The following is a 24,160-nucleotide window of genomic DNA, read 5'->3' as shown; positions in this document are numbered from 1 at the left end:
CTGTAAAGTTACTTCCACAAATAGCCACTTTGCAAAACAATCTGATATATAAGGAAAGTTGTTGACACATACAGACCAGTCAAGCTAATTTCAAGGGGAAAAAAAGGTGAACTGTTAATTAACAAGTTGTGTTTACACCTGCGTGCGCAGCTTCTGCGCATGTCAGGTGAGATTAAAGTTGTTAATTAGCCTACCTATGAATTTCCAGCGTGTGCATCTCCCTCCTCCTGATTTGCGGTGCGTTTGTCTCCGTGAAGATGGTCGTTTTGAGAGGATTTTACTACAGGTTTTCCCACCTGGCAAAAGTTGCTGCAAAAAAGCAATTCAGGAAATATGACAAATGGTGCACCATCGCTGCTGGCATCACGACGGACAAGAAGGTATGACAAACATTTCAGGCATTATCTAATTGGAGAGTGGTGCGTGTTTAATAACGTAAAAACGAAAGTTAGTGTACAAGCGTGGGCGGATTTTGAGACAGTGGGACCCTTCGTGCAGACTGGTACAATGCCTCACAAACTCTGGAAACACACGGTGACTTTTTACGTTGTAATCATTTTGTGTCTGTTCTGTTATTTCGTGTCTTTTGTTGCTGGTTTTGTGTCTTCTTATAGTAATTTGTGTCTCTTTGCAGTCGTCTTATGTCTCCTAGAGGTAATTTTCTGTGTTTTCTTCAAGGAAATTCTTTGCCTTTGTTGTTTTGCTCCTTTATGTAGTCATTTTGTGTCCCAACTTGGTCATTTTGCGTGTCTTTGAGGTCTTTTTGAGTCTTGTTTTTGGGTGGCAGGGGGTGAGGGGTAATTTGTCCGTTTGTGTTTTCGCCTCTTTGTAGTGACTTGTGTCTCTCGTTTTGTCTCCTTGTAGTCATTTTGTGTCTCTTTGGTCATTCAGTAAGTCTTTGTGGTTGTTTTCCTTGCTTTGTAGTTATTGTGCGTCTCTGTGACACTATTGTGTGTCTTTTTTAGGAGTTTTATGTCTCTTTTTTGCCCCTATTTGGAGTTATTTTTCTCCTTGGGGTTGCTTTGCTTTACTTTGTGTCTCTCCTAATATGAATGACATTTTGTGGGTAAAGGCCAGGGAAGGCTTTGACACTTCTTGCTCCCTGGGTTAGTGCCATGTGTACAATTTGCACTACTGGTGCATGCTACTTTAAATCATTAATTACATTAATTTAATTGCTGTTGCTGCAGAATAATACTCATAAAGTTAATGATGAACCTGTAATGCTCTGTATGCCAAACCTCAAAATCATTTGTTCACAACTTCTTTGTTTTAACTGTTCTAAACAGGATAACATGCAATGTTGAATTTATGCTTCAAAAGAGAATGTCCTCAGTTATTTTAGAGATGTAAAGTTGAAGTTCCTCGTACATCTTGGCAAAGTTTAGTCATGTTTGGAGAATGCTTTCACTCCAGCTGTTGTATGGCAGAATTACCCTCTTAAAATAAGTGAATACCAGTAAGCATTGTTTTCTACTTTTCATGTCTAAATCTCAATGACTTCCAAGTAAGAGGAAACTTCACTATGACTAAAAAAGAAAAGTGTGACACATGCAAAAAAAGATTGTATGGCTGTGAGCTGTGTCAAGTTACTCGCACAGTGACTGTACATCAAAAGCCGAATGAATGCGTGTATCTTGTCTGTGTTCACACATCATAGTGTTTCTCAAGACGTAGGCTGAGAACAGTTTGATCATAGTAACCGTACTTCCTCTTTTGTGGCTTGTTGCTATGGCAAGACTTCCCTTCCAGGCAGGAAGTGACAGGAAGACCCAAGTGATGAGTTTTTGAGTGTGTGTGTGTGTGTGTGTGTGTGTGTGTGTGCGCGCGCACGCGTGTATATGTGTGTGTGTAAGGAACTGTGCATCATGTTTGGGTGGAGCCCTTAAACTTTGTCCCCTGACAGTGTACGCATCACATAAAGACTTCAGCTTGTAGCTTGGTGTGTGAGCCACCATGGCGAAGAACGGCAACACTCTCGGGATTCCTGTTGGCCACATGGTGAGTTGGCAACACTCTTTTAAGTCTTGGTTTGGTTCTGCGGCTGTTGTTTGGATCCAGGGAAGACTTCCATCAGCTCTTACGTAGAGGATTTTCAAGACTGTAAGCGTACCAGAGGAATAAGTTAAGTGTGTGAAGTTGTAGCCCTGTAAAGATTTGGTTAACAGGAATGTTATTTTAAAAAGTTTGGCCTACTTTTATCAATCTGCATTTGGGCTCATACTTTATCAATCTGCATTTGGGCTCATACTTTTGAGTTGACATCCAGGTCAGAGTACCAAGAGTACTGCAGTTTCTTGTGTTAGCTGGTATTGTCTGTCTCTCGTCCTCAGAAGTGCCAGAACCAATTGCACAGTGCTGCTAACAGTTGGTTGCTCTTGAAAACAGACCAGGCCAGCTTGAGTCAGAAGCGGAAACCAAGCCATGCCTGTGTGCCAATCTGTCATGTGTAGGCTGAGCTGTCATCGGTAGAGTCTGTGTGAGACCATCACATTTCTTGAATTGGTTCAGCTCTGCAAAAGGTGTGAAAGTGTATATTGAGATGTATTTCACAGGGTCAGAGAACTCCTGGGTGTTGCTATGATTTTAAAAAAAGGGTCCTCCTGTGCTTTGATTTTATGTGAAATATTACTATAATTGGTGCTGCAAGAGGCTCCTCTCTCATGGTGTGTTTGCATATCTTCTTGTCTCTCATCCAAAGGATTTGCAGAGAATCCTAATCCTTAGACATAGTTCTCTGTTGCAGTGTGTGAGACCAAAAAGGTGTGCAAGTAACACTTCGACGAATCATTTGCTTTCATGACAGTTTGTGGATGAAGTGTGTGTGTGTGTTGGCGTCTCCTGTGAAATGTGTTTGTAGGCACTGACATGTTGTGTTTTAGGAGCCAGAGTTTGAGCAGTGGAGCAAAGAAAAAGTGAAGAGGTGGAGCCATAGTGGAGCTCACACCTGCAGAAACTGCCAGCCCATATCAGCCTTATATGGGCAAAGTTTATCAGTTGCGAAGAGCAGTTGCTTCAGCTGAACAAAGACACTTTCTCTCTTTGCATGGACTGAAATCCACAAACGTACAGTATCTTCTCACTGGCAAACTGTTTAAGAAAAAACTAAATACTGAGGGTGCATTCTTTATTTCTCTTGTGTTAGCCAAGTGAACTCTCCCACTCTTACCTGGAATTCTTAGTCACATTTGTGGGCATTTTGACAAAAGTTTTTTCACTCAAATTATGACATGTATCTTTCTGCATGACTCAGCAATTTGCTCAGTTGAGTTTGATGTGAATACCTAATGGATTGTTCCAGAAATTAGGTTAAAAATAAGCTGGACTTTCTATGAAAACCTTGATGTTAACCAACCGAACTGATTCCCACTTTACAAAAGCATCCCAGAGCTAAAATAATCAGCAAAAGTGAAGTCTGGTTTCTACAATGAAGCAATCTGCTCATGTATAGAAGACATCACGTCAATACAACAACTTGTTGAGCAAGATATTTGTCATCCCCCAGAAAGTAATAAGAAATACTTCTATGTACGCACACAGATTATGCTGCTTGATAGGTGGCAGTTTCCTTAATCTTATATTTACCCAAATGGCAGTCTAAGTGTGCGTGACAATGTTTCTTTCAAGTTTATTTTTACATACAGTCAACACTCTGGTCAGGTTCCAGCTCACAGCACTAACCTACATAACATATCAACATTCTGACAAACACACTCTTCACACATCACATCACATCACATTCACACATCTGGGCAGATTTAGAGGAAACTCAGATGGACAAAAGAACACGCGAACTCTGCACAGAAAGGCCTCTGGACTGTTGTGCTGGAGCCACTGTGCCAACTCAAAATAATATTTCAGTATTACTAAAATATTATTGAGTAGGGGTGCTTATTTACCATTCTTGGAACCAGTCAAAACAGATCCAGCCATCCTGCCGATCCTGTTTTCTAAAATACCTCTTGGGGGGGATTGAGCAATACAAAGTAGAGCTCTAACGACTAACTGATTTATCATCAACTATTTGATGGCTACCGGCTATAATAATTTGATAGTTTATTTATTGATTTAAGTTTGTTTTTTTAAGTAAAACAGTAAAAGTTCTCTGATTCTAGCATCGTTAAGGTGAATATTTTCTGGTTTCTTTACTCCCCTTTGACAGTACACAGAATATCTTTGAACAAGGCATTTGAGGATGTCATCTTGGGCTTTGAGAAAACGCCATTTTCTGACATTCTGTTGACCAAACAACTAATCGATTAATCAAGATAATTAACAACAGAGTCAACAACAATGAATATAATCGTTAGTTTGCAGGTTGTAAGCGCTGGTTTGTGTGCAATGACTTTGCAAAATGTATTGGAAATATTTTAACTGTGAAATGCTCTAATTGAAGAAGAACTTTCACAAGGTGTGCATTTCTGCAAACTCTAGTTTAAAAGCTGAATGAGAGCCATTGTCATCAGTGTCACAACCACTTCCTGTGAAAACAGCCTTGACTGACTGCACTACATTGTTTCATGGAGGAGAAAAGCAAGAAACATGCAGCTGGTGTTCACATTTCACTTCCTAGATGTATGCCTCTGTGTTTGAGTGTGTGTGTCTAGCTTTTAATAGTACTTAGAGTACACTGTGCTACATGCATTGTAAAGGTTTTCTTTAATATTTAAGTGACATTTGTTCTTTGCTCAGAGAAAATGTATGTACTTATATATTATTCCTCTTTGATTTTATATGTCAATCAGGTGAATGTTGAATTTCTCAGCTACTATCATATGAATTATCCAGATATATCATACTAGTCTATGACAGCCTCAGTGAGGTGTGTTCTCATCAGATGGTTTGATTTAGAGGCTTTCCCAACCTTACATCTCTGTATCTCTCTCTATTCACTCTATTCTATCTCTCTGTTCACAGAGCCAGGCAGTATCAGACGGAGGTAAGCATGAACAACTAACACGTGCTCTGACAGTCCTGCACATCTCGCAATTCTACAGACTGAAACATGTCTGTGCACGACAGAGGACGATATCTGATTCAGTCTCATTCTTGGCTTTTCTGTGATGATAAATGGGTGTGTTTGTGTCTGGATGTGTTTGTAGAGTTGAACATGTCGACTCGTGGCTGTGGAGGCAGCAGCTCCAGTCTTCCAGGGACTCCGGGCGGAGAGGCCAACCCAGCCAACAGTGTGCTGAGCTGGGCTGTCTCATTTGAGAAGCTGCTGGAGGATCCGTGTGGAGTGCGCCACTTCACGGTGAGACACACTAAACAACACCTGGTGTGTTATGTTGTTCAGGAATAGGTGTTAACAAGTGCTGATGTTTTCAAACAAACTCTCAGGAAGTATTTCATATGTGTTCATACACACTTATGTTCCTGTCTCCACAGACCTTCTTAATGTCTGAGGTGAGTGCAGAGAACATTTTATTCTGGCAGGCTTGTGAAAAATTCAGGAAGATCCCAGCCAGCTCATTGGAAGAGGTATGATGACCCTTTTTTCTAACCTCTTTGTACATGGTGAAACATCTTACCTGCCATTTGTGATTCATTGTGCTGCTGTGTGTTTACTCATCATTAGAGAGAAATCTGCCATGAATAATCTCTATTAGAATTTTCCAGAAACTTACTGTTGTAGTTTTAGACAAGACATTTAATGTTTACAGTGAGGGCAGCTTGGTTGCTAAGTTGCTATTATTGTGTCTTTGTAGCAGTCAGTAGCTGCAAAGTTTTTTTGTGCCTTAATATTGCTTTAATTATGATACAGTATTTTGATATTTAGTTGGCAGGAATGGAAAACAATATGATAGTATGTTTTTTCTAGTGTATAATCACCTGAAAATAGGAATCGCTGTGTATTCTTTACCTTAGCATGAGCCATGTATATCTATTTAGGGTTACGTCCAGAACAGACAACCCAACACTGGCTCTAGATAAGGCCTTTCGTGTCGGAAAAACACAGATTTTTTTCATTTTTATTTTTATTTTTGAGTGAAACTGCTTCAGTCAGTGTTTCTTCTAGTTTAAATCACTGTGTCCATATGGTTTGGAGAGAAAGAGACATCTGCAAATGATTTGTCTCTTGGTGAAAACCTCCTGAATGTCTGAATCTTAAGTTATTAAAGAAAATAGGTGAGCACACATTAGCAGGTGCTGGGCCCATCACAGATGGGCCGAACCGTGTCGGAAAAACACTGATTTGTAACGAGAAGCTGCTTTATTCAGTGTTTCTACTGGTTTAAATCCCCTGGTCCTTTTTGTTTTGGAAAGGAAGAGACCTCTGCAGATAATTCAGCTTCCAGTAAAAATGTCCTGAACAATGAACACTGAAAGGATTCCTAAGCTGGAGTTCACGCTTGGCACATGGGAGAAGTTTCAGCTGATTGCAATCTGAAATCATTCTAATAAATTCCTCAAAATCTTGAGTCCTACACACTGCTCCTTTTGAAAAGCATTGATGAACAATTCAGTAAAAACTGCACTGTTGACCTCAATGACGAGTGAAGCTGTTTTTTAACTTTTTTTTTTTTTTTTTTTTTTTTTAAAAAAAAAAGATGTTTTCAATCTTTTTATGCTATTTCTTGAAATGAAAGTGGCCTGCTTGGAAGCTTTAAAAGCTGTAGCCAACTTTTAATCTATGTTGTTCCTTCAGGCAGAATTATTGTTCAGTCAATTAAATTCTATTATAGAAACAGGAAGTGCAGAAATTGTCAGGGTTGCTGACTGTCCACACATCAGTCGATTTTATGTGGTTGCTCAGCTTTCTGTGAAATGAATTGCCTTTTAGGGACTTATTGATTGCAATGACTTCCAGTGTTGATGCTTGGGGAAGGGTCGATTTGATTCTTGGTACACTTAATAAGGAAAGACACCAAGCCGTAAAGATATATACACGCTGGGTGGCTTTTTAGATTGGTATTGAAAGCTACATACTCAGCTAAATACTCAGATGAAATCCAAAGGGAAATTGGTTCAGTGTGTCAGTGGGGTTTGTATCTATCCTGGTTAAAAAGATGTCTCATTAGCTAAGAAACAAGATGTTGTGTTCCCAGCTGAAAGCAGTGGCTCGCTCCATCTACGAGTCCTACCTGTCTGACAACGCTCCATACTCAGTCAACATTGATGACACAGCCAAGACAGAGGAGAAGGACCTAGAACAGCCCACACCTGACATGTTTAACAAGGCTCAAGCACAGGTTGGATTGCAGCACACTCTCCCATTTTAGCTCAGTGATGCATTGTCGGAGCATGTGCTGACTGTGTGTGCAACTGTGTCGACAGATATTTAAACTAATGAAGATGGACAGCTACAGGCGCTTTGTGCGCTCTCCTCTCTACCAGAGGTGCACCTTGGCAAGCGTAGAAGGTAAACTTCTACCTCAGCTCTCTGCAGAGCCGGTTCGCATGGGATCCTGGGAGAACGTGGCCTCCAGAAGCTCTGTAAGTGGCAAGCAGGTAGAGTGACGGGTACAAAATGGACTGAGGGGCAGGGGGAAAAATAAATGTGTCTTTTTCCTGTTTTAATTTTGCTGTCATGGGTTTTCTTACATCACTGTGTCAAACACAACAAGAAGTCAGACTCTAACAGCTTGCCAGGTGGAAAGAGTGCCTCAGAGAAACAGCGACAGAAAAGAGGATCCTGGGGAGGTAGTGCCTGTCAAGTGACAGATCTTGTGCTTCTAAATTATACCTTGATGAACATGCTGTGGCTGTATTTCACAATTTCTCCCTGCTTTCTTCTTGTTCTTTTCCTTCATGAATAACAATAGATGCATCTGACATCCATGCTTCAGTCTCCCATATGTCGGTCAAGTCGAGCAGCAGCGTGGAGCTCGGCTCCGTCTACAGGCAGACAGAGGTTGGTGCAGTTTTGACACATATAACAGACAAAATGTACTTTTCAAGAGGTTAGATCTCACAATTTAGAGAGAAATCTGCAATGAAATGTCAAAGTGTATTCTTTTGAGTAAAGTATATTTTTTTGAGTAAAGTATATTTTTCACTCATAACTAAGTGCCTCTTCTTCCCTCAATCGGTGCTGTAGAATGGCAGATCAAGTCCCCGGTGTCCAGAGCAGGCTGGGGGAGGTGGGGGTCGGATAGGGGTGGAAGGGGGCTACTGCTGTGTCTACCTACCCGATGGCACTGCCTCCTTGGCCCCGACACGTACCGGTCAAGCCATCAAAGACATGCTGGCTAGCCTGTGTGAGAAGAGAGGTTTCCCGCTGAAAGATGTCATCATCTACCTTCAAGGCAAGGACAAGGTGAGCAGTTAGCTGCTCCGTCTGCAGCACCAGCCACAGCTTTAAATTAAGAGACTGCTACATCTACTGTACCACACTGCAAAGTTGTTTTGCAACAGGCGGTATGAGAAAGATGACTACCCTCTTCCTGTTCTGACATCCTCTCAGCCTCTCACTCCCTCTTTTCATTTCTCAATCTTCTTTGAAAGTATCTCCAGTTGATGCTGATGTCTCTGAAAGTCACTTCTCTCTGTCTGGTTTGCTCTCTCTACAGCAGCCATTATCGCTGGACCAGGACTGCTCCGTACTCAGAGATCAGCAGGTCTCTTTGGAGCTAAGGGTGATGTTTGCGTGAGTCAACTGTGCTACTTCCTTCATTTCCTTTTTTTTTTTTTCGTCAGTCTTTGTCACCATAGCAGGCTTTCCCACCCCCGTCCTCGCTTCAACATGCTACTTCTCACCATATTAGAGGGAAGTCCCTGTGTTAACACCACACAGAGCCTGCACAGTAATCATTTTAGTCATTTGTGTTGCATACGTTATCAAATCGCCAAATAAAATCAGATGAGGATTTCCTGTAAATATATCTTTGGGTGGCAGATTTTTCTGTGGCGTCAGGCTTTGCGTGACTGGATTTCAGCGACAGTGCACTGCATATGTTTGTGCTTACTGTGTGAGGGAGGTTATTGAATGGATGTGTGTGTTTCAGCCTAGAGATTGCCTTCACTGGTAAGACGGTGGGGATCATGGTGAAGTCCAGTAAGACGCTACAGGACGCCGTCTCTGCGGTGCTGCAGAAACACAACCTCAAGCCACAAGAGGCCGTGGTCACCATGGTAAGCGTCTGTATATATGAATAAGACCACAATATATGTAGCATGCGCTGGAGTAGTTCCTCACATAAGGATATTATTATAATTACTTTATCTCTATTGTAAAGTAATAACTTGACTTCTCTGATTTGATCAAATGAGTAATAATGTTATATTTCTATTAAGTAAGCATGGATATGAATAACCTTGAGACTTATTCCAGTTATTATCATATTCAGGACATGGTGTTTACATGAGCACATAGGAATCTGATTATTCGCATTCCCCAGAAACATACCAGTAACCTGGCTATTGATAACTGCAGTCTTTTTTAAAAATCAAAAAACAATCCGACAATGGGTGATCAGAGCGACCGCAAATATTTAACACCCTACATTTACTACTGCTTCACAACTTCACTGCTAATTTCTTCTCTGCTCAGATAGCCACTAGCTCTGTGTGTATCTATTGTCTCTTTCTCTTGTTACCTGAACATAAACATGCACACTGCACAGTTACTCAGCTAATATATACCTGAGAGCAGCTATTGTAGTTTCCCTAGGCTGAAAAATGAAGCCAATGTGGAAGTGCCAAAAACTGCATTTTTTCTAATTGTCACTTTAGGCTGGCTTTAAGACAACAGTAAATCCAAATAGACCCCCATCTTAAAATGCCCAACCTTACAGCAGAAATAAACATGTTTACAGCCTGGTACAAGAAAAAAGAACTGTTTTTGGTCTCCACAGCTAATTTAAACACTGACAAATGTACAAAGGTGAAGTTTTTTGTAGCTCACCCCTTTACATTTTATGTCACAGTGTATAGGACAGGGAATCAATGGAGAAAGATATACAGCCTCTCGTGTTATCGAAAGACAAAACTCCTCCAGAAGAAAGACCCTATTGCTGCCACTCGCACTCGTGCCGGTAGACAGTAGCTCTTAATAACCAAGATAATCCAAGATATCTATCAGTCAAGAAATTTTACCCTATTCACCCGGGGTGTCTTAAAATTCTGTCTGTTAACACTTGTCTGCCTCTCCTGCTTTCAGCAGTCATTGCTAGGCAACCGTTACGCGTCACTGTGCATGTTAATGGTTATATCAAATCTGTAATTTTAATGTGTCGTGTCACCCTAATATGTTAGCAGAATACATGAGGATTACACCGTCTTTGTATTGCAGTAATGTGAGTTTTCTCTGTGTTGTGCATCAATACCTGTTTTCTGTGGGGTGTCTTCTTCTTCCCCACAAAACCGTGCAACTGACTGGGAGTCAGCTTCTGTCTGACACACCTTATTTCCTTGTCTGTTTTAGGTTGGAAGCGACGAGCCCATGAACATGTCCAGCACTGTGTTCAGACTGGCCAATAAGACGCTACGGCTTGACAAAACCAAAGGTTAATACACTTGACCTTTTTAAAAATGCAATGATTCACTTTAATGGGGACCAGAGAGATTCATGTTTACATAATTTTAATAATAGCTACACTGCTCCCCCAAAAGCACAAGCAGCTAAAGGATGAAAATAAAACCACTTGGCCTATGAGTAAATGCATTAAGTTAAATCAGATCTGATAAAGGCACGTTCTAGCCCTGCAGCCACTGTTAGTTGTCGATGATGTGGGTGATACATCAGTGATGCTTTGTGTGTTCTCCTCTGCTGCCTGAGCCATGGCTGTGCTTTCTTATTCACGTAATTGTTTCTTAATGGGTCCTTGAAGTGTTTGTGCTTTTCTTGCTCTCACTTGCTCTTAGCTGGCGGCGAGGAGAAAGTCTTTTCACTGTCCATTTTAGTGCCCTGGTTTTTCTGCGTCACTGTCTGCATGTTCCTTTTTCCTTCTCTGATTTCTTTGTGCGTCTCGCTGCGTCTTCATTCTTTTCTGTGGGTTCAAAATGTCTGAATCCATTCGGTTTGTTGAGTGCTGTGTCAATTTGAGTTCACTCACCTCATTTCCCAACTGCTGAGGGACCAGAACCAACTTCACTTTGGATCAGTGCTCCTCACCTCAGCTCCATTCACTACATTAAGGAAGAGGGGGATGGATTAGATTAGAGTGGTTGCATCCCAGGAGGACCAGTTAATTGGTTGTCAAAAATATTTAATCTGGTTGATATCACTGTTTAACACAATAGGGAAGTTAGTCTCTGTAGCATCATCAGCAGTCCACTGATTGCTTCTCTACTGGAAGGAAAAGTTCTGTCAGAAACTGAGCTGTGTTTTTGTGTGGTTTTAACAGGAAAAGATCAGACCAATATGTCCAGAGGCAGTGGTTCTGCTGCAGTCACACAGGTGAGCCAATGTTAATATAATTATTGCCATCATGCAAAAAAACTTTTGTACGATACTGACAAAGTCATTTATAAAAGGCAAACTGCAGAGATTACAGCTGCAATGCTAATCCAATAATAGATAAATTGTTCAACAGGAAATTAATTGGCAGCTACAGAAAATCCTAGTAATGAGTCTTTAAACTAGGAAATCCAGCATTTCAGCATCTCCTGTTCCATAGTCTCAAAGTCAGTGGGTTTTTTGAATGGGTTTTTGGTTGGAAGCCTCCAAAAAAGGTCTGCAGATAACACTAGTTTAAGAGACTTTCATGTTTTCAATTAAATTGAAAAACACTTTATTCATCCCTGAGGGGCAATTTTAAGGCATGCAGTAAGGTAAATTCCTGTATATAACAAGAAACAATAAATTTAAAAAAAAGAAAAAAAAAAAGCCATTATCCTGCAACATAAAAATTCATCCCCATTGGCAAACTTTGAAACTTTGTTTGTGTCTTAAAAAAGGTTGTTAGTTCGTTTTAGCAGGCAATAGCTTTTTACTTCTGGCAATTGCATTTAGGCTTCAAAAATCCTGAAAGTGATGTTCATTTGTGAAGATTATCGTGCTCAACAAAAGATGTCAGTTTCATAAACATTTGTTTACCTCAGAACTTTTCTGCAATGATCCAAAGTTCAATGGAAAAATTGAAAAGGCTTTTTGACGAAAGGTACCAGGGCAACATTAGCTTCAGGGTTGGCCTACAAAAAAACCTTCATCCCTGGGGAACTCTATTTTAGATCCTGAAGTAATTGTATAAGTATGTAAAAGAAAAAAACAAAAAAAAGAAAACAAGCTGGTTTCCTGTTTCTTGAATGTGAGAATTTGATGCATTTTTTTTTTTTTTTTGGTTATATACGATTAACTAAATAAGGTTGGATTGTTGCACTTGGTTTTTTTTGTTTTGTGTTGTTGTATTTTTTTCACATGAATCAAGTAATTTAATAATGAATACCTGTGGACATAGAGTTCCAATCAGATACAACTATTATCTTAGATAATACAGATGCACAGTGCAAGTTTTTGAGCAATACAATGCATAGCCTATGCGAAGTCAAAGCATCCCTAGCTGACAGTAAATACAGGTCACTAAAGTGTCATTAGAGAGTGGTTTGGGACACAGTTCAAAGCCTCTGAAAACCATCAAAATCTTTGTATGAAAAGCATCAACATTTTTAAAAAAATCAATCCTTGTGTAATTTCCACAATCTTATTTGGACTTAAAACCTGAGAAACTTTTATTCATACATTAATAACGCTGCACTTTTTTGGTCCCAGGCAGGAGCAGTGAGTGCAGGTGGAGTGGACACCCGATCATCGCTGCAGACGGACAGAGCCAAGACTCAGCACAAGCCCAGTAAGAACCGCGACATGGAGGGTAGGACATCTCAGCAGCATCTAGTAGGGTTGGGTAACATGGCAATTTATACTGTAAGACAAAAGATATTTGACAACTGTCAAGAGATTTTTCCATAACATTCACAGCAAGGAATCTATAGCAATATTGAATTTAAAAGATATTTTTCAGTCAATGTAGACAGAAATGTCAAGGTAAATGTGGAATTTACCTTGATTTTTATCTGTTAACTGTTTCTCAATTGAAGCTTTAAGGTGCATTCTTGGCAACCAACAACAACAATAGCTGTACAGATAAATCATTTCTCAAGACAAGGTCCCACACAAAGGGAAGGGACCTTTTTTTATAAGTCACGTTTCTCATTTATGGCCAAAATCGTCTCTCCGCAGGGTGCACTTAGAAGCTGTTCTGGCGCATATCGCCCTCCCCATGTATCCTAGCCAGGGGTTTGAATAATTACTTTTTAATATACTGTATATTATTTATTATTTAAGGACAAAGTTGTTGTTATATTATATTTGTAAAACTTGTTGAGAAAGCATTGTGTTTTCTAATGTTACCCCCCTCTATAAAATGTAAATGCAGGGGGCAGATTAAAAATAGCACAGTGTTCTTTATTTGTTTGAATAAAAAATGTCAGAATTTGCATGATGTTTTCGTGTGTCAGGGTTACTGGACATGCTGACGAGGGCTCAGTGCTGCAGGGTTGATGACCAACGAGGCCTTTTGACCAAAGAGCAGCTCGAGATCCCTCTGTTCCTGCAGCTGCCCTCAGACCAGGGACAGGACTCGGAGCCAGAGGAACTCGGGACGACCACCTCCTCCAACGCAGACTCAAAAGAGGACAATGTCAAAGAAGAAGGAACGTCAAGTTCATGCGGTACAGTGGAGAAAACCTCTGACTCTGCTGAATCAGAAACCAAAGACTTGAGGGAAACAGCAGTTTGAAAGAGTCTGTATGTTTGTGTGTGTGTGTGTGTGTGTGTGTGTGTGTGTGAGAGAGAGAGAGAGATGGACACAATCAGAAACTACGACAGATATCTCGCAACATTACGTGACCAATCATGTAAAAAGATGGTGAGAAATGGTCAAGCACTTTCTATAATTGTTTACAAATAAGCTCTGAGACAACAGTGTTCTATCATCTCTCCTATAATTATGATAATTATCCTGTTGAGGCAATATGTAAAGAAGAAGAAAGATCATGGCAAACTTTTATAGTGTCATTTCAAAACACTACACGTTAGTTGCCATGAATTGTTTAATGTGTCAAACATTTTTTAAAAGAAGTTTCAGCTCATTTCAGCCTAAAGACTGTGTATTTGCTTGAGTGTTTGCTGATGGTTTAATGTGCAGTATGCAGTTCACTTTGCTTTAATTTCTCACAATCTCACATTGCAGTCACGCTTTTCTTCGAACTCTAAGCAAAAACATGTTTCTGCACAGGACTGTCCAAATGGGTGTTTTGAAGTGTTTTGCTCTTTTTTCTGAATTTGAATTAAGATTATTTTTACTGAGATGAGTTTTAAATATTTTAAATTACCAATTTTCAGTTTGTGTGCTTACTTTCCACTTTATAAATGGGTGTTTGCGGTCCTTAAATGCATCTTGTTTGCTGTGATGGCACTTTAAGAAGCCCCGGTCAAGTCCTGTTTTTCTTTTCCACCTGAGGCTACATCTCAGGGTTCAGATCATGAATTAGTGATGTGATTTTACAGGGAATTAATCAGATGGTGTGATCATCAAAAATATCCCGTACCCAAAGAATTAAATCTGTCTTTATGATGAAATTTAATTCTTTCTGTCTGTATTTGTTGGGGAAAGATGTCAGGTTTCAGCTTTGAGCCTTCTGTGAGGAATCTTTTTTGGGGTGAATCATTGAGGTCAGTTTCTTGTTTGACAAATGCTACGTGATTTGATTTTAAATGTGGGGCAGCCAAAACCCTCTGCCCCTGTGGAAAGGCTGTATGACTCATGCAGTGTAAAACAAGCCTGATGTGTATCTGTCTGTGTAGGTGTCACTTGTAACTAGCTTTGATTACATTATCTTATCCTGGTTGAGAAACCTAAAATTCCATCATGTAATGACGTCATTTTTGCACAGTGACGGCTAATAATTGCAGTGCTGTGATTGGCTCTTTGTGATGGGTCTGTAGCCAATGGCTTGCTTTATCTGTATCCTGACTTGTTGCTGGAAGGTGTTTTTCAAGTTGAGGAGCCTGCAAGGACTATTATGGGGTGTATTTGGCTATTGTATGGGTTACAAAACAAATTAGATGAGTCATAGATGGATTCATCCATTTCGATGATGTCAGCAGCATGCATATTTCCAAGTACGTGACAGTTTGGGGTTTTGGGTGTCTTTTTCACCTACCTTGTCAATGTGATTGTCCCCAAAGTTATTAACAATTAGACAATGATCAAAGCTATGGGGGAAAACAATAACATGCACTATATGATACCTGTTTGTCACGCCCACAGCTTCTGTCTGCCCAGCTGGAGACATTAGCATAGAGCTGTGATTGGCACACCTGGTGTTCTGTGTGCGCGCGTGTGTGTGTGTGTGTGTGTCCATGCATGAGTGGTGCGTCGGTGGAGCTATGAATGGGCAGAGAGGGGTGTGCTCTAACAGACACCATAGCAGCAGTGGGATGAGGAGTGCCATCTACTCCACTGCACGTCTGTACTGAGAGAAGGAAGGAGGGAGAAAAGGAGGTGAGTGAATTTCCCCGAGGCATTTGACTAATCTCATTTTTGGGGGTGATCGCTGTGCTTGTTCAGTCAGTAAATGTGTCTGCCTGCCCTTTCTCTCTCTGTCACTCCCATCATTCATTCTCTCCTCCTATCTGTCACTCAGTGCATCTCTGTGCTTGATTAATCGTCTTGTGCTGTCTGGAGATAAACCCCTGTGTCTCCTAATTCATAGAAAATCTCACATTTTGCACCAATGCTTTTCTCCTATCTCTGCTGTTGTCAGTAATCTACATTGGGATGGATAACAAACGGCTTCTGATTATCTGGGGAAGTGTTTATTTTCAATACTCTGCTAATGGGAGCTCTGACTGGTGCTCACTGTGCCTTTGAGAGTCCTGCAGAGGAATACATAAGTGGTGTAAAACAAAACCCATCCATCAGATCAATGCAGGCACATTACTGTGCGCTGAAAGATTCTGCTCAGACACTGAAGGACAGACTCTGTGCTCAGTGTGTTAAAAATGAAAATGATAGTAGATTCATTAGCACTGACTCCTTTATCAGGTGAGATACACATGGTCGAGCTGTGATTCAGGCTGGGAGCAGCTGTGTGGGTCGACTGCTGACTAAATTCATCCAGATGGGGGGAGTTCGTGTGTGTGTGTGTGTGTGTGTGTGTGTGTGTGTGTGTCACACCTGAGCATGGCTGAAAAGAAAAGACAGCTCATCATCATCAATTACAGGACATAATGTCCTTGCCACTGAGAGCTGTCTTATAGTGCTCTCTCCTGCCGGTGCAGCTACTGTCCACATGCTCACCTTGGTGCGCTAACCACCTCCATGTGCCTGCATGTTGCTATATAATTATACACATCCCAAGCATGTGATCTGTGATTAGCAACAGCAGGGATGTGGTGAGGTGGCGATGTCAGCCCAGGCTTTAGTTTCACCTTCTCGACTAACATTATGAGGATTAGTTGAACCAAAGACGTGGAAACTATCTCCAAGGTGTTTATCGCTCATCTCTTGGCTGAAAGGACATGAAGGACGTCTGATGACGACCAGTTAGAGACAATATGAGAAGCGATTTTGTCTTTAGCCATCACTTGTTAGATGGACCAGCTCTTTTACAATCAGACAAGTTCTTCTCACTGTATTAAAAGCTCCTACCAATGCTAATTATGCAACGTCAAGTATTGTCAAATCGACATCTCCTGACACAATGTGTGAATCTCCTCTCTGATTCATGATTTTTATTTTTATTTTTTTATTTTTTTAGAACCTGTTAAAGTGTTTTTAATGTGCGTACCCTCCACCCTGCCTGTTCCCGATCTTTCAAAAAGACAAGGGTGATTATGTAGATGCAACCTGACCGTACTGTTTGCTTCAATGTCTTTTCTGTTCTTATGAAACTCTTTGTCTCACATACACTAAAATGAAGCTTGAGAAGTCCATGTGATGCCTTCCAGTGGGGAGTTAATTAGCGTTGACCCAACATTCAAAGATTTGAGCTGGGCCAATCTTCTCTGCCGCTGTTTATGGATTCAAATCTTCAGAACAGATTTTCCTCTTATGCAATGCAGATACTCACATCAGCATTTTATTAGACTGTAAAGGCTAATTGCTCTTATTAAACTTTTTCTCCCTCAGATTTATCCTCCTCCTCTTGCAGTGTCTGAGTCAAAAGTGATGGTAGAAGGAGGAAAAAAAAGACTGCAAGGCAAAATATTCAATTAGTCCATTCTAGCAGAAAGAGTTCTTGAGTAGCTTTTAAGGCGAAAGTCTCAGCATTGCTTTTGTGTGTGTGTGTGTGTGTATCCTTGTATACCTAATGTATGAGCATTTTGGGCATTTGTGCGTGTTTTTTGTGTGAATCCCGCAAAAAGGCGTAATGTTTTCAGATGTGTCACCTTGGCTGTTGTTAACTTGTTCATGTGGATTAATCGATAGAGAAGTGTTTCTCAAAGCCACAGGGACTTTTCTACCCCAGCTACAAAAGAGAAGCACTTCCAGTCGCCTCAGTCTGACCTATGCGGCCCTTCATCCCTTGTCGGCAAAGACAGGATTCCTCGTCTGCGATAGTGACAGACCAAAGAATGGGGAGAGACTGGGTTAGGCAAGCAGGGAAATCGTTCTCATTTAGGTCATTTCCCTCAGTCAGCTGGTCAGAGAGCACTTAGGACCTGCTGAATGCGTGGCTTCCCATCAAGGCTGAGATTATCCTTCTCTATCCCTCAAAGGGCTCTAATACACATTTTTAGAGTAAGTGCATGGAGTACAACAGTCTTGTATACCCCTGGGTCTGCCAGCTGAACCGACATGTATGTGCATAATAGGCCTGATGTAAGAAAGAAGCTGGAAACACTCCACTGGGTCGCTCCTTCCGGTACAGAGAATTCAGTTTGAGCTGGAAGGCCACGCTGAGTATCACATATTCCAGTCCAAGGAGGACTTTGTCATTGGGTGCCCCGCACCATCAAATTTGGTGCTGACGTCAGCCATCACAGTGGGTGAGTGAGCTCCTGTCGATCAGCTCACATTCATTCTTCATGAGCCCTGGCCTGAGTGCTTCCTGTAGAGCAGCAAGAGATCATGGGATAGATTAGTCGTTGTCACGTTAGTAAGATGAGGAGGCAACTGTCAACATTTTATTTTATCTCAGTTCTGTGGACTGTCTTGTTTCGCCAAGCCAGATCTTGAGACTAGTCAGGATTATAAACATACTTCCCAGGAAGAAACCATTTTATCAGTAATTTCATGCCCAGAAGCAGTTAAACACAATCAGAATTTGCTTTAAAGACCCTGAAAATGTATTGTCTCAGTAAACTTGATGATGGGGTTCTATGTGAACAAATACAGTTTTGATTATTTCACCAGAAAGGTGAAAACAACCAAATATAACAACTGATTTACAGACATCTATTTTACATGAAAGTCCATCGGGAAAGTATTTTGGGCCCCATGGCATCATGTGACAAAACCCGAAGTTGAAAGCCGGGAATTGTTTTTGAGTCCAGTTTTCTTTATACATCTCTATACAGTCATATATGTCTGTGCAGCAATCAAGATTTAGTAACACTTAATTAAAAATGCTAATTATTGGTAATTGTCAATGAAATCTGATAAAACCACACCCACACAGTCCTGATAAAGCAGATTAAGTGACGTTTAAGTTTTGTTTATATGCTAGGGCAAAGCTAACAGGGATCCTAAAGCTCAGCTAGTCCTCCTGGTGTCCACATTTAAAAACAAACACTGAACACTGCAGTCAACACAAATGGCAAACAGAAGATATTATATTAAGGGATAACATTAATATGATATGCAATATTTGTATGTATGTGTTTTTTAGTTATACCTAAAGATCTTTTTTATTTTGATATTTAATGTTATAAGAAAGTACTTACGGTATTAAGCATTTTTTATGAGCTTTCAAGTGACATAGCCACATTAGGTGTTACTACCTAAAATATGAAAACAAAAATTTATAAATGCTAAACACAAATTGCCAAAAGTTATAGTTAAATTTGTGACAAGTATCAAGAAACTTAGTCATAATCTTGAGGCGACTTGGTCAAATAAAGCAAGGTCAACACAAGGTCACTTTACTCTGTGTTTCAAAAAGCTTTCAGCAACATTTTGTGGCCTTGTCAGCAGATTAAAGGAGCTCAGCTGTCATCCCTTTCTGCAGAGGAAGGCCACAAGATGAAGCCTAAAGCTTCAGAAACACCAAATAAGTCTACCTTGTTTTGAGAATTATTTTTTTGCCAAACTGCTGTTTCCAAGGCCAAGAATAAACCTTTAAATTCACATTTTTTTTCAGACACATCACTGCTGTATGATCAGTGAAGTCGGAGTTCATCTGAACTCTCAGGTGTCTTACCCTGCCATTAGGATCTCATCTGTCTCTCTTCTACTTAAAGGCCCTACAGAGCAGGAAACCAGTAACCCATCCATTCACCCTAAGATGCCAAGAAGTATTTTGACTGATCTGATCTGACTGGGCAGATGTCAGAGAGAAGCAGACTTTGATAGGCAGCACTGAGGTCATTGGAGAATAAAAAAACTGTCTCACTCAAATTGATCCAGACCCAGAGGTGTTTTGTTCATGGCTGTCAGGGCTCCTGACACCAGCTGTGGATCTGGCTGTGACTGTTGGCTGGTATTCATCGTGGCCTTTCAATTGTGCAGACATTGTTTTTTGTGTCTTGCATGACTCCCACTGCGTGTGAGGATGTCAATTTATTTCAGGCTCGATCCCTTTTAAAAGAAAAATCTTCTTTGTTAGTACAGGTGAAGTTTTGAAAAAAAACCTTTTAATCTGCATCTCTGGGTATTGGAGAAACTATCTGTCAATCTCAGGTTTTTATAATTGGTTGCTCAGTGTTGGCAGTGTTGGGCAACCATGCAGAGCTTTATTTATTGCATTTTTCTTTTCCCCACGTTGTTGTTTTATTTTATTTCTTGTCTTTTAGGTCATTGTCATTATGTGTAGTTTTTTACCTTACTGCTCTGCGTGCCTTACATATTGCCCCTCGGGGACGGATAAAGTGTTGTTGTGTGTTGTGTGAATTGAAAAGTCAGTTTTTCTTGGGTGTCATTTATCCCAAGTCTTAGCTGAGTTGGGCCACTGGATGCGGCTTGTCTGATTCATTCCAGCATGCAAATTTCGGGCCGATGCTGGACCAGGTTGCTTTGGCTACCTGGGTAATTAATTGAAATAGAATTTTACTTGCCTTTATTTTATAACCTTCAGTAACAAAAATCTTAATATTTTAAAGGAAACAGTAGAAGCATTATCATCAAGTAAAGACATTTCAACCAGGCCATCTGTGGCTGTGATTTCTGTTAGTAGGATGAAAAGTTAAATTAATTCAAGGTGAAACGGGCGTGTTTTTCTTTGTATTTGCAAATCAAAATAAGAAGTAAAAATTGGAGCAACAGTGGGTACATCTCAGTGTGACAATTAGTTAAAAAAAACAACTGAAAAACAAAAAATGGGAGGGTAAAACATCCTAGGAAAATCACCGTGCAGAATGCTCAGAAAAGTGAAGTGGTAGCAGCTGTGGGTCTCTGAGTCAGCGTCGCCATCTAGTGAACAAAGGCCATAACTCCACATTTGTCAGCTTGCATGTGATCTCATATTGAGTGATGCTCATGGTGACAACATCATGGATCAAATTAGCTTTCTTGTCCATATTTGAATTGAAGTAATAATGGCCAGTTTATATCAATACATTAAATACTTCTTGTGAAGGGTCTTGCTTTAACTATTGTTGTATAAAACCACATGACTGCAAAGCTTCTTTCTCTTGTCTTTTCAGTTGCACAACAGTATTCCACAGGAAATCATCTAATCCTAAACCTGCGTCAGCACACTACTCCTACAAAAAATCTTCAAGTCAGCCATGGAGCAGAAGGCGAGTGAGGTGTGTGGAAGCCTAATAAATAACATTATTATTATTATTATTATTATTATTATTACCATCATTACAGATTGTAACAGGTCAAGGATTAATGAAAAACACTCCACTGAGGTCTGTGTATGCAATAAATATAGACATAAAAGACAGTTGAGTAACTTCTGATGTATACATAAAGTTCGTGTGAACCAAAATGTATCCACAAAGTAAATAATATCAGTACAGTATATGCGTCCATGTGGAGACAAGTCATACGATCACAAAAAATGTACAAGTTTTGTCATTTTGATAGAATACACAGTGTGATACAGGTATGGCATGCAATGTGTGTATGTGTTTATCAGAGTTATTTTACACTCAAAGTATTTGAGTCATTTTGGCATTGTTTAATATAATCATCTTTGTCTCTCTAGTGTCCCTCTACCACCTCTCCTCAGAAGCACATGAAGAACAGGTCAAAATCCACAGAGGAGATGCAACAGACGAGGAAGGTAAGCAGCAGCCTGAAAATCATACCTTCCAGTGTTCATATTTTTTAATAACAGTGTACTTTTATATTCGTCAGATCTGATCGGACTGCCTTGTCTCACCTTACAGGCCTTTTCCTCACAAAAATCACTCCCAGGCAGACCAGAGCTGGAGAAAGTGAAGGTGGCATTTTTTGGTTGTTTTCAGGAATATTTCTAAATAATTTGGTGCTTTTATACATTTTGTTTCTATGTCACTGTTTAAAACACATATTTCAAATATGCAAATGCAAGCAGAGTTGAAGGTGGACATTTCCATGTGTCTCCCTGCTTTTCAGGAGTGTCCTGATGGCTCTGACTCGCCATTGTCCTCCATGGAAGAGCTGAAGTGATAAATGAAGGGATCTTAGTGTTGCCACCAAGTTATTGTCATAAACACAACATGCATACAAATGTACATATGTTCACAGGGAAACATACAAAATATGACTGAAGATAATCCTGAACTACACAAGTAATAAACTTATGACTGGTTGAAGGAAACGGTTTAAAGATGGCAAACTGAACACACACACAAACTAATGCACACTGAAACAATCGCATGTAAACAAAAGGACCCCTGTGATGATGTTGTTTCATTGTACTGTGAGTGTCGTATACATACCACACTGAATATGTATTGACAATAAAGTGATGCTGTTGAGTGAACATGTCTTTACTCTCATGCACATTAACCATACGACACTTGAAGCTGCATCGAAATACAGAAGGTTCAAAATACAGTTTTGATTATTGATATCATAATGTAACAACAGGAGGCTGTGTGAGGAGAAACAGTTTTGTAAAACTGCTAATTCACATCTGCAATGATGTTTGTGTGTTAGCATGTATGTTTTATATAGCCATTACAGGATAGATACCACATAATGATGAATAGTGCAGTTGCTTTAATGGTTTTGAAAAAGTCTCTTTTAGATGGCTTTCTAAGGGCAAAACCACAACAGCAGCCATTCCCCTATGGCACCACAGAGGCGCTGACTGCAAGAACAGCAGACACAAAACAGGTAAGCAGTTTACTTTATTCAGATGAGATGATCTTCAGTTGACAGGAAATTCCACAAACAAATCCCAGTTGGGTAACAGCTAAGAGGCTATTGTTTCATAGATGGCACCATTAATGATTAAATTATATTAGAATAACACAACTTCATGATTTTATATCCAACCAGAGTGTAAATTGTCTTAACATAAAAGCAGTCTAAAGACATGTGGCATATACAACAAATTTAATGATGCAACAGATATAAAACACATGAAGCAGAAAACATTAAATAAAATACTATGAAGCTAAATTGCTGCACACTTTTTACATTTAAATTGCTATTTCCACTTAGAATAAAAGCCTTCTCAAAAATGCTTTTAGTTGCCAAAGGCACCCTATAGTTAAGTTTAGCCTTTTGACAGATTTCAATCAGTCAGCAGTCAAATACAAGAGACCCTGTTCTGAAATCCTGCCAGTCTCATCAACAATAATCACCATATTAGGGCTAAAACTCCTGCTATTTTGATGTGCCAATTATTTTAAAGGTCGAGTGTGTAGTAGTTAGCACCTTTTAGTGGTGAGGATGAAAAACTGAAACTTCACCTTGTCTGTGTTCAAAGTCTGTAAATGAAACCATGGTGGCTAATGAAACAACCCAAATTGCCCTGTGTAGAGCCAGTGTTTAATTTGTCCATTCTGGGCTACTGTAGAAACAACATGGCTGACTTCATGGAAGAGGACAGTCCTGTATGCACATATAAACGCCTCATTCTAAGGTAACAGAAACACAATAGTTTTTAGTTTCTTAGTTTTTGGTCTGTTAAATGGCAGAATAAAGGGAAACCTTCCAATCTAAATTTGCCAGAGATGAAGGGATGACTTCAAAAAGTTTGTTTTGCCCAAAGAGTTCAAAACCAAAGATATTCATGTTAGTCGGGGCCAGTAGCATTTTATTTTAAAGCACTTGAATAATTGACTGATGGATTATTTAACTAAATATTTCATTTGTACTCCAAACTGCTGATTTTGCAAGCCTGGGGAGCTTGTGTCTGGGCAAAATATGCAGCCTCAGTGAAGGGTTCAGTTTTCATTTCAACAGCATACTTACACAAGCAAAACGGCAAAATTTAGAATCATTTTTGCTTGTGCCAAAAACCTCATCAGACTATTTATCGAGATGACAGCAGTGACCAAGGTGAGAATGAGCTTTCATTCATTCATTTTCTGTAACCGCTTGTCCTCGCAAGGGTCGCGGGGGTGCTGGAGCCAACCCCAGCTGTCAACGGGTGGAAGGTGTGGTACACCCTGGACAGATCGCCAGACTATCACAGGGCCGACACATAAAGACAGACAACCTTTCACACGCACAGTCACACCTAAGGACAATTTAGAGTCACCAATCAACCTGAGCTGCATGTCTTTGGAATGTGGGAAGAAGCCGGAGACGAGAATGAGCTTTTATTTCTTTATTAAGACCAAGTGATGACAGTGTCAGCTGCCAGAACTGGGCCAGTTTATTTGGCCCTATTCTAAAGTGTCATCCATCCCGAGTCTTCGCCGACTCAGGTAATCAGACTTATTTCTTCTGGCATGCCGAGTTTGGGCCAATGTTGGGCCAGGTCATTCTTGGTAATGGCAGAATGATGGCAGTGTCAGCGGCATAACCAGGCCAGTTTATCTGACCTGATTCTGGACTCTCAGCTGAGTCGGGCAACTCGAATTGGCCAAAGTTATTCAATCCTGCGTGCTGAGTCTGGGCTGATGCCGGTCCAAATCATTTTGGCCACCTGGGCAGAATTGTTG

The 24,160-nt window shown here is 40.3% G+C and overlaps 1 protein-coding gene and 1 long non-coding RNA gene across 7 annotated transcripts; both read left to right on the top strand.

Annotated features, from left to right (window-relative positions):
* The first annotated feature begins 193 nt into the window (after positions 1 to 193).
* Positions 194 to 14,526, top strand: rgs14b (regulator of G protein signaling 14b). 6 transcript variants are annotated; one of them, XM_042493784.1, is made up of 15 exons: positions 194 to 380; positions 4,918 to 4,939; positions 5,103 to 5,254; positions 5,389 to 5,481; positions 7,050 to 7,193; positions 7,279 to 7,437; positions 7,569 to 7,644; positions 7,767 to 7,855; positions 8,042 to 8,260; positions 8,517 to 8,590; positions 8,949 to 9,075; positions 10,367 to 10,448; positions 11,289 to 11,341; positions 12,653 to 12,752; positions 13,399 to 14,526. In XM_042493784.1, the coding sequence occupies exons 1-15, from the start codon at positions 258 to 260 to the stop codon at positions 13,677 to 13,679; spliced, it is 1,794 nt and encodes a 597-aa protein (XP_042349718.1). In that variant the 5' UTR covers positions 194 to 257; the 3' UTR covers positions 13,680 to 14,526. The 6 variants fall into 6 exon arrangements, with proteins under 6 accessions (XP_042349718.1, XP_042349719.1, XP_042349717.1 ...); XM_042493785.1 differs by having other exon boundaries at positions 8,514 to 8,590; positions 12,653 to 12,731; XM_042493783.1 differs by having other exon boundaries at positions 8,514 to 8,590.
* Positions 14,527 to 15,069: 543 nt separating this feature from the next.
* LOC121948444 lies at positions 15,070 to 21,976 on the top strand. Its single transcript, XR_006106148.1, has 5 exons — positions 15,070 to 15,446; positions 20,750 to 20,854; positions 21,262 to 21,339; positions 21,446 to 21,499; positions 21,654 to 21,976. It is a non-coding gene; the product is annotated as an uncharacterized LOC121948444 (long non-coding RNA).
* Positions 21,977 to 24,160: the final 2,184 nt, after the last annotated feature.

The sequence above is a fragment of the Plectropomus leopardus genome, chromosome 9 (assembly GCF_008729295.1).
Source record: "Plectropomus leopardus isolate mb chromosome 9, YSFRI_Pleo_2.0, whole genome shotgun sequence".
Taxonomy (NCBI): domain Eukaryota; kingdom Metazoa; phylum Chordata; class Actinopteri; order Perciformes; family Serranidae; genus Plectropomus; species Plectropomus leopardus.
Note: the sequence above shows the minus strand (reverse complement) of the source record. Positions and strands in the feature narration are given on the sequence as shown.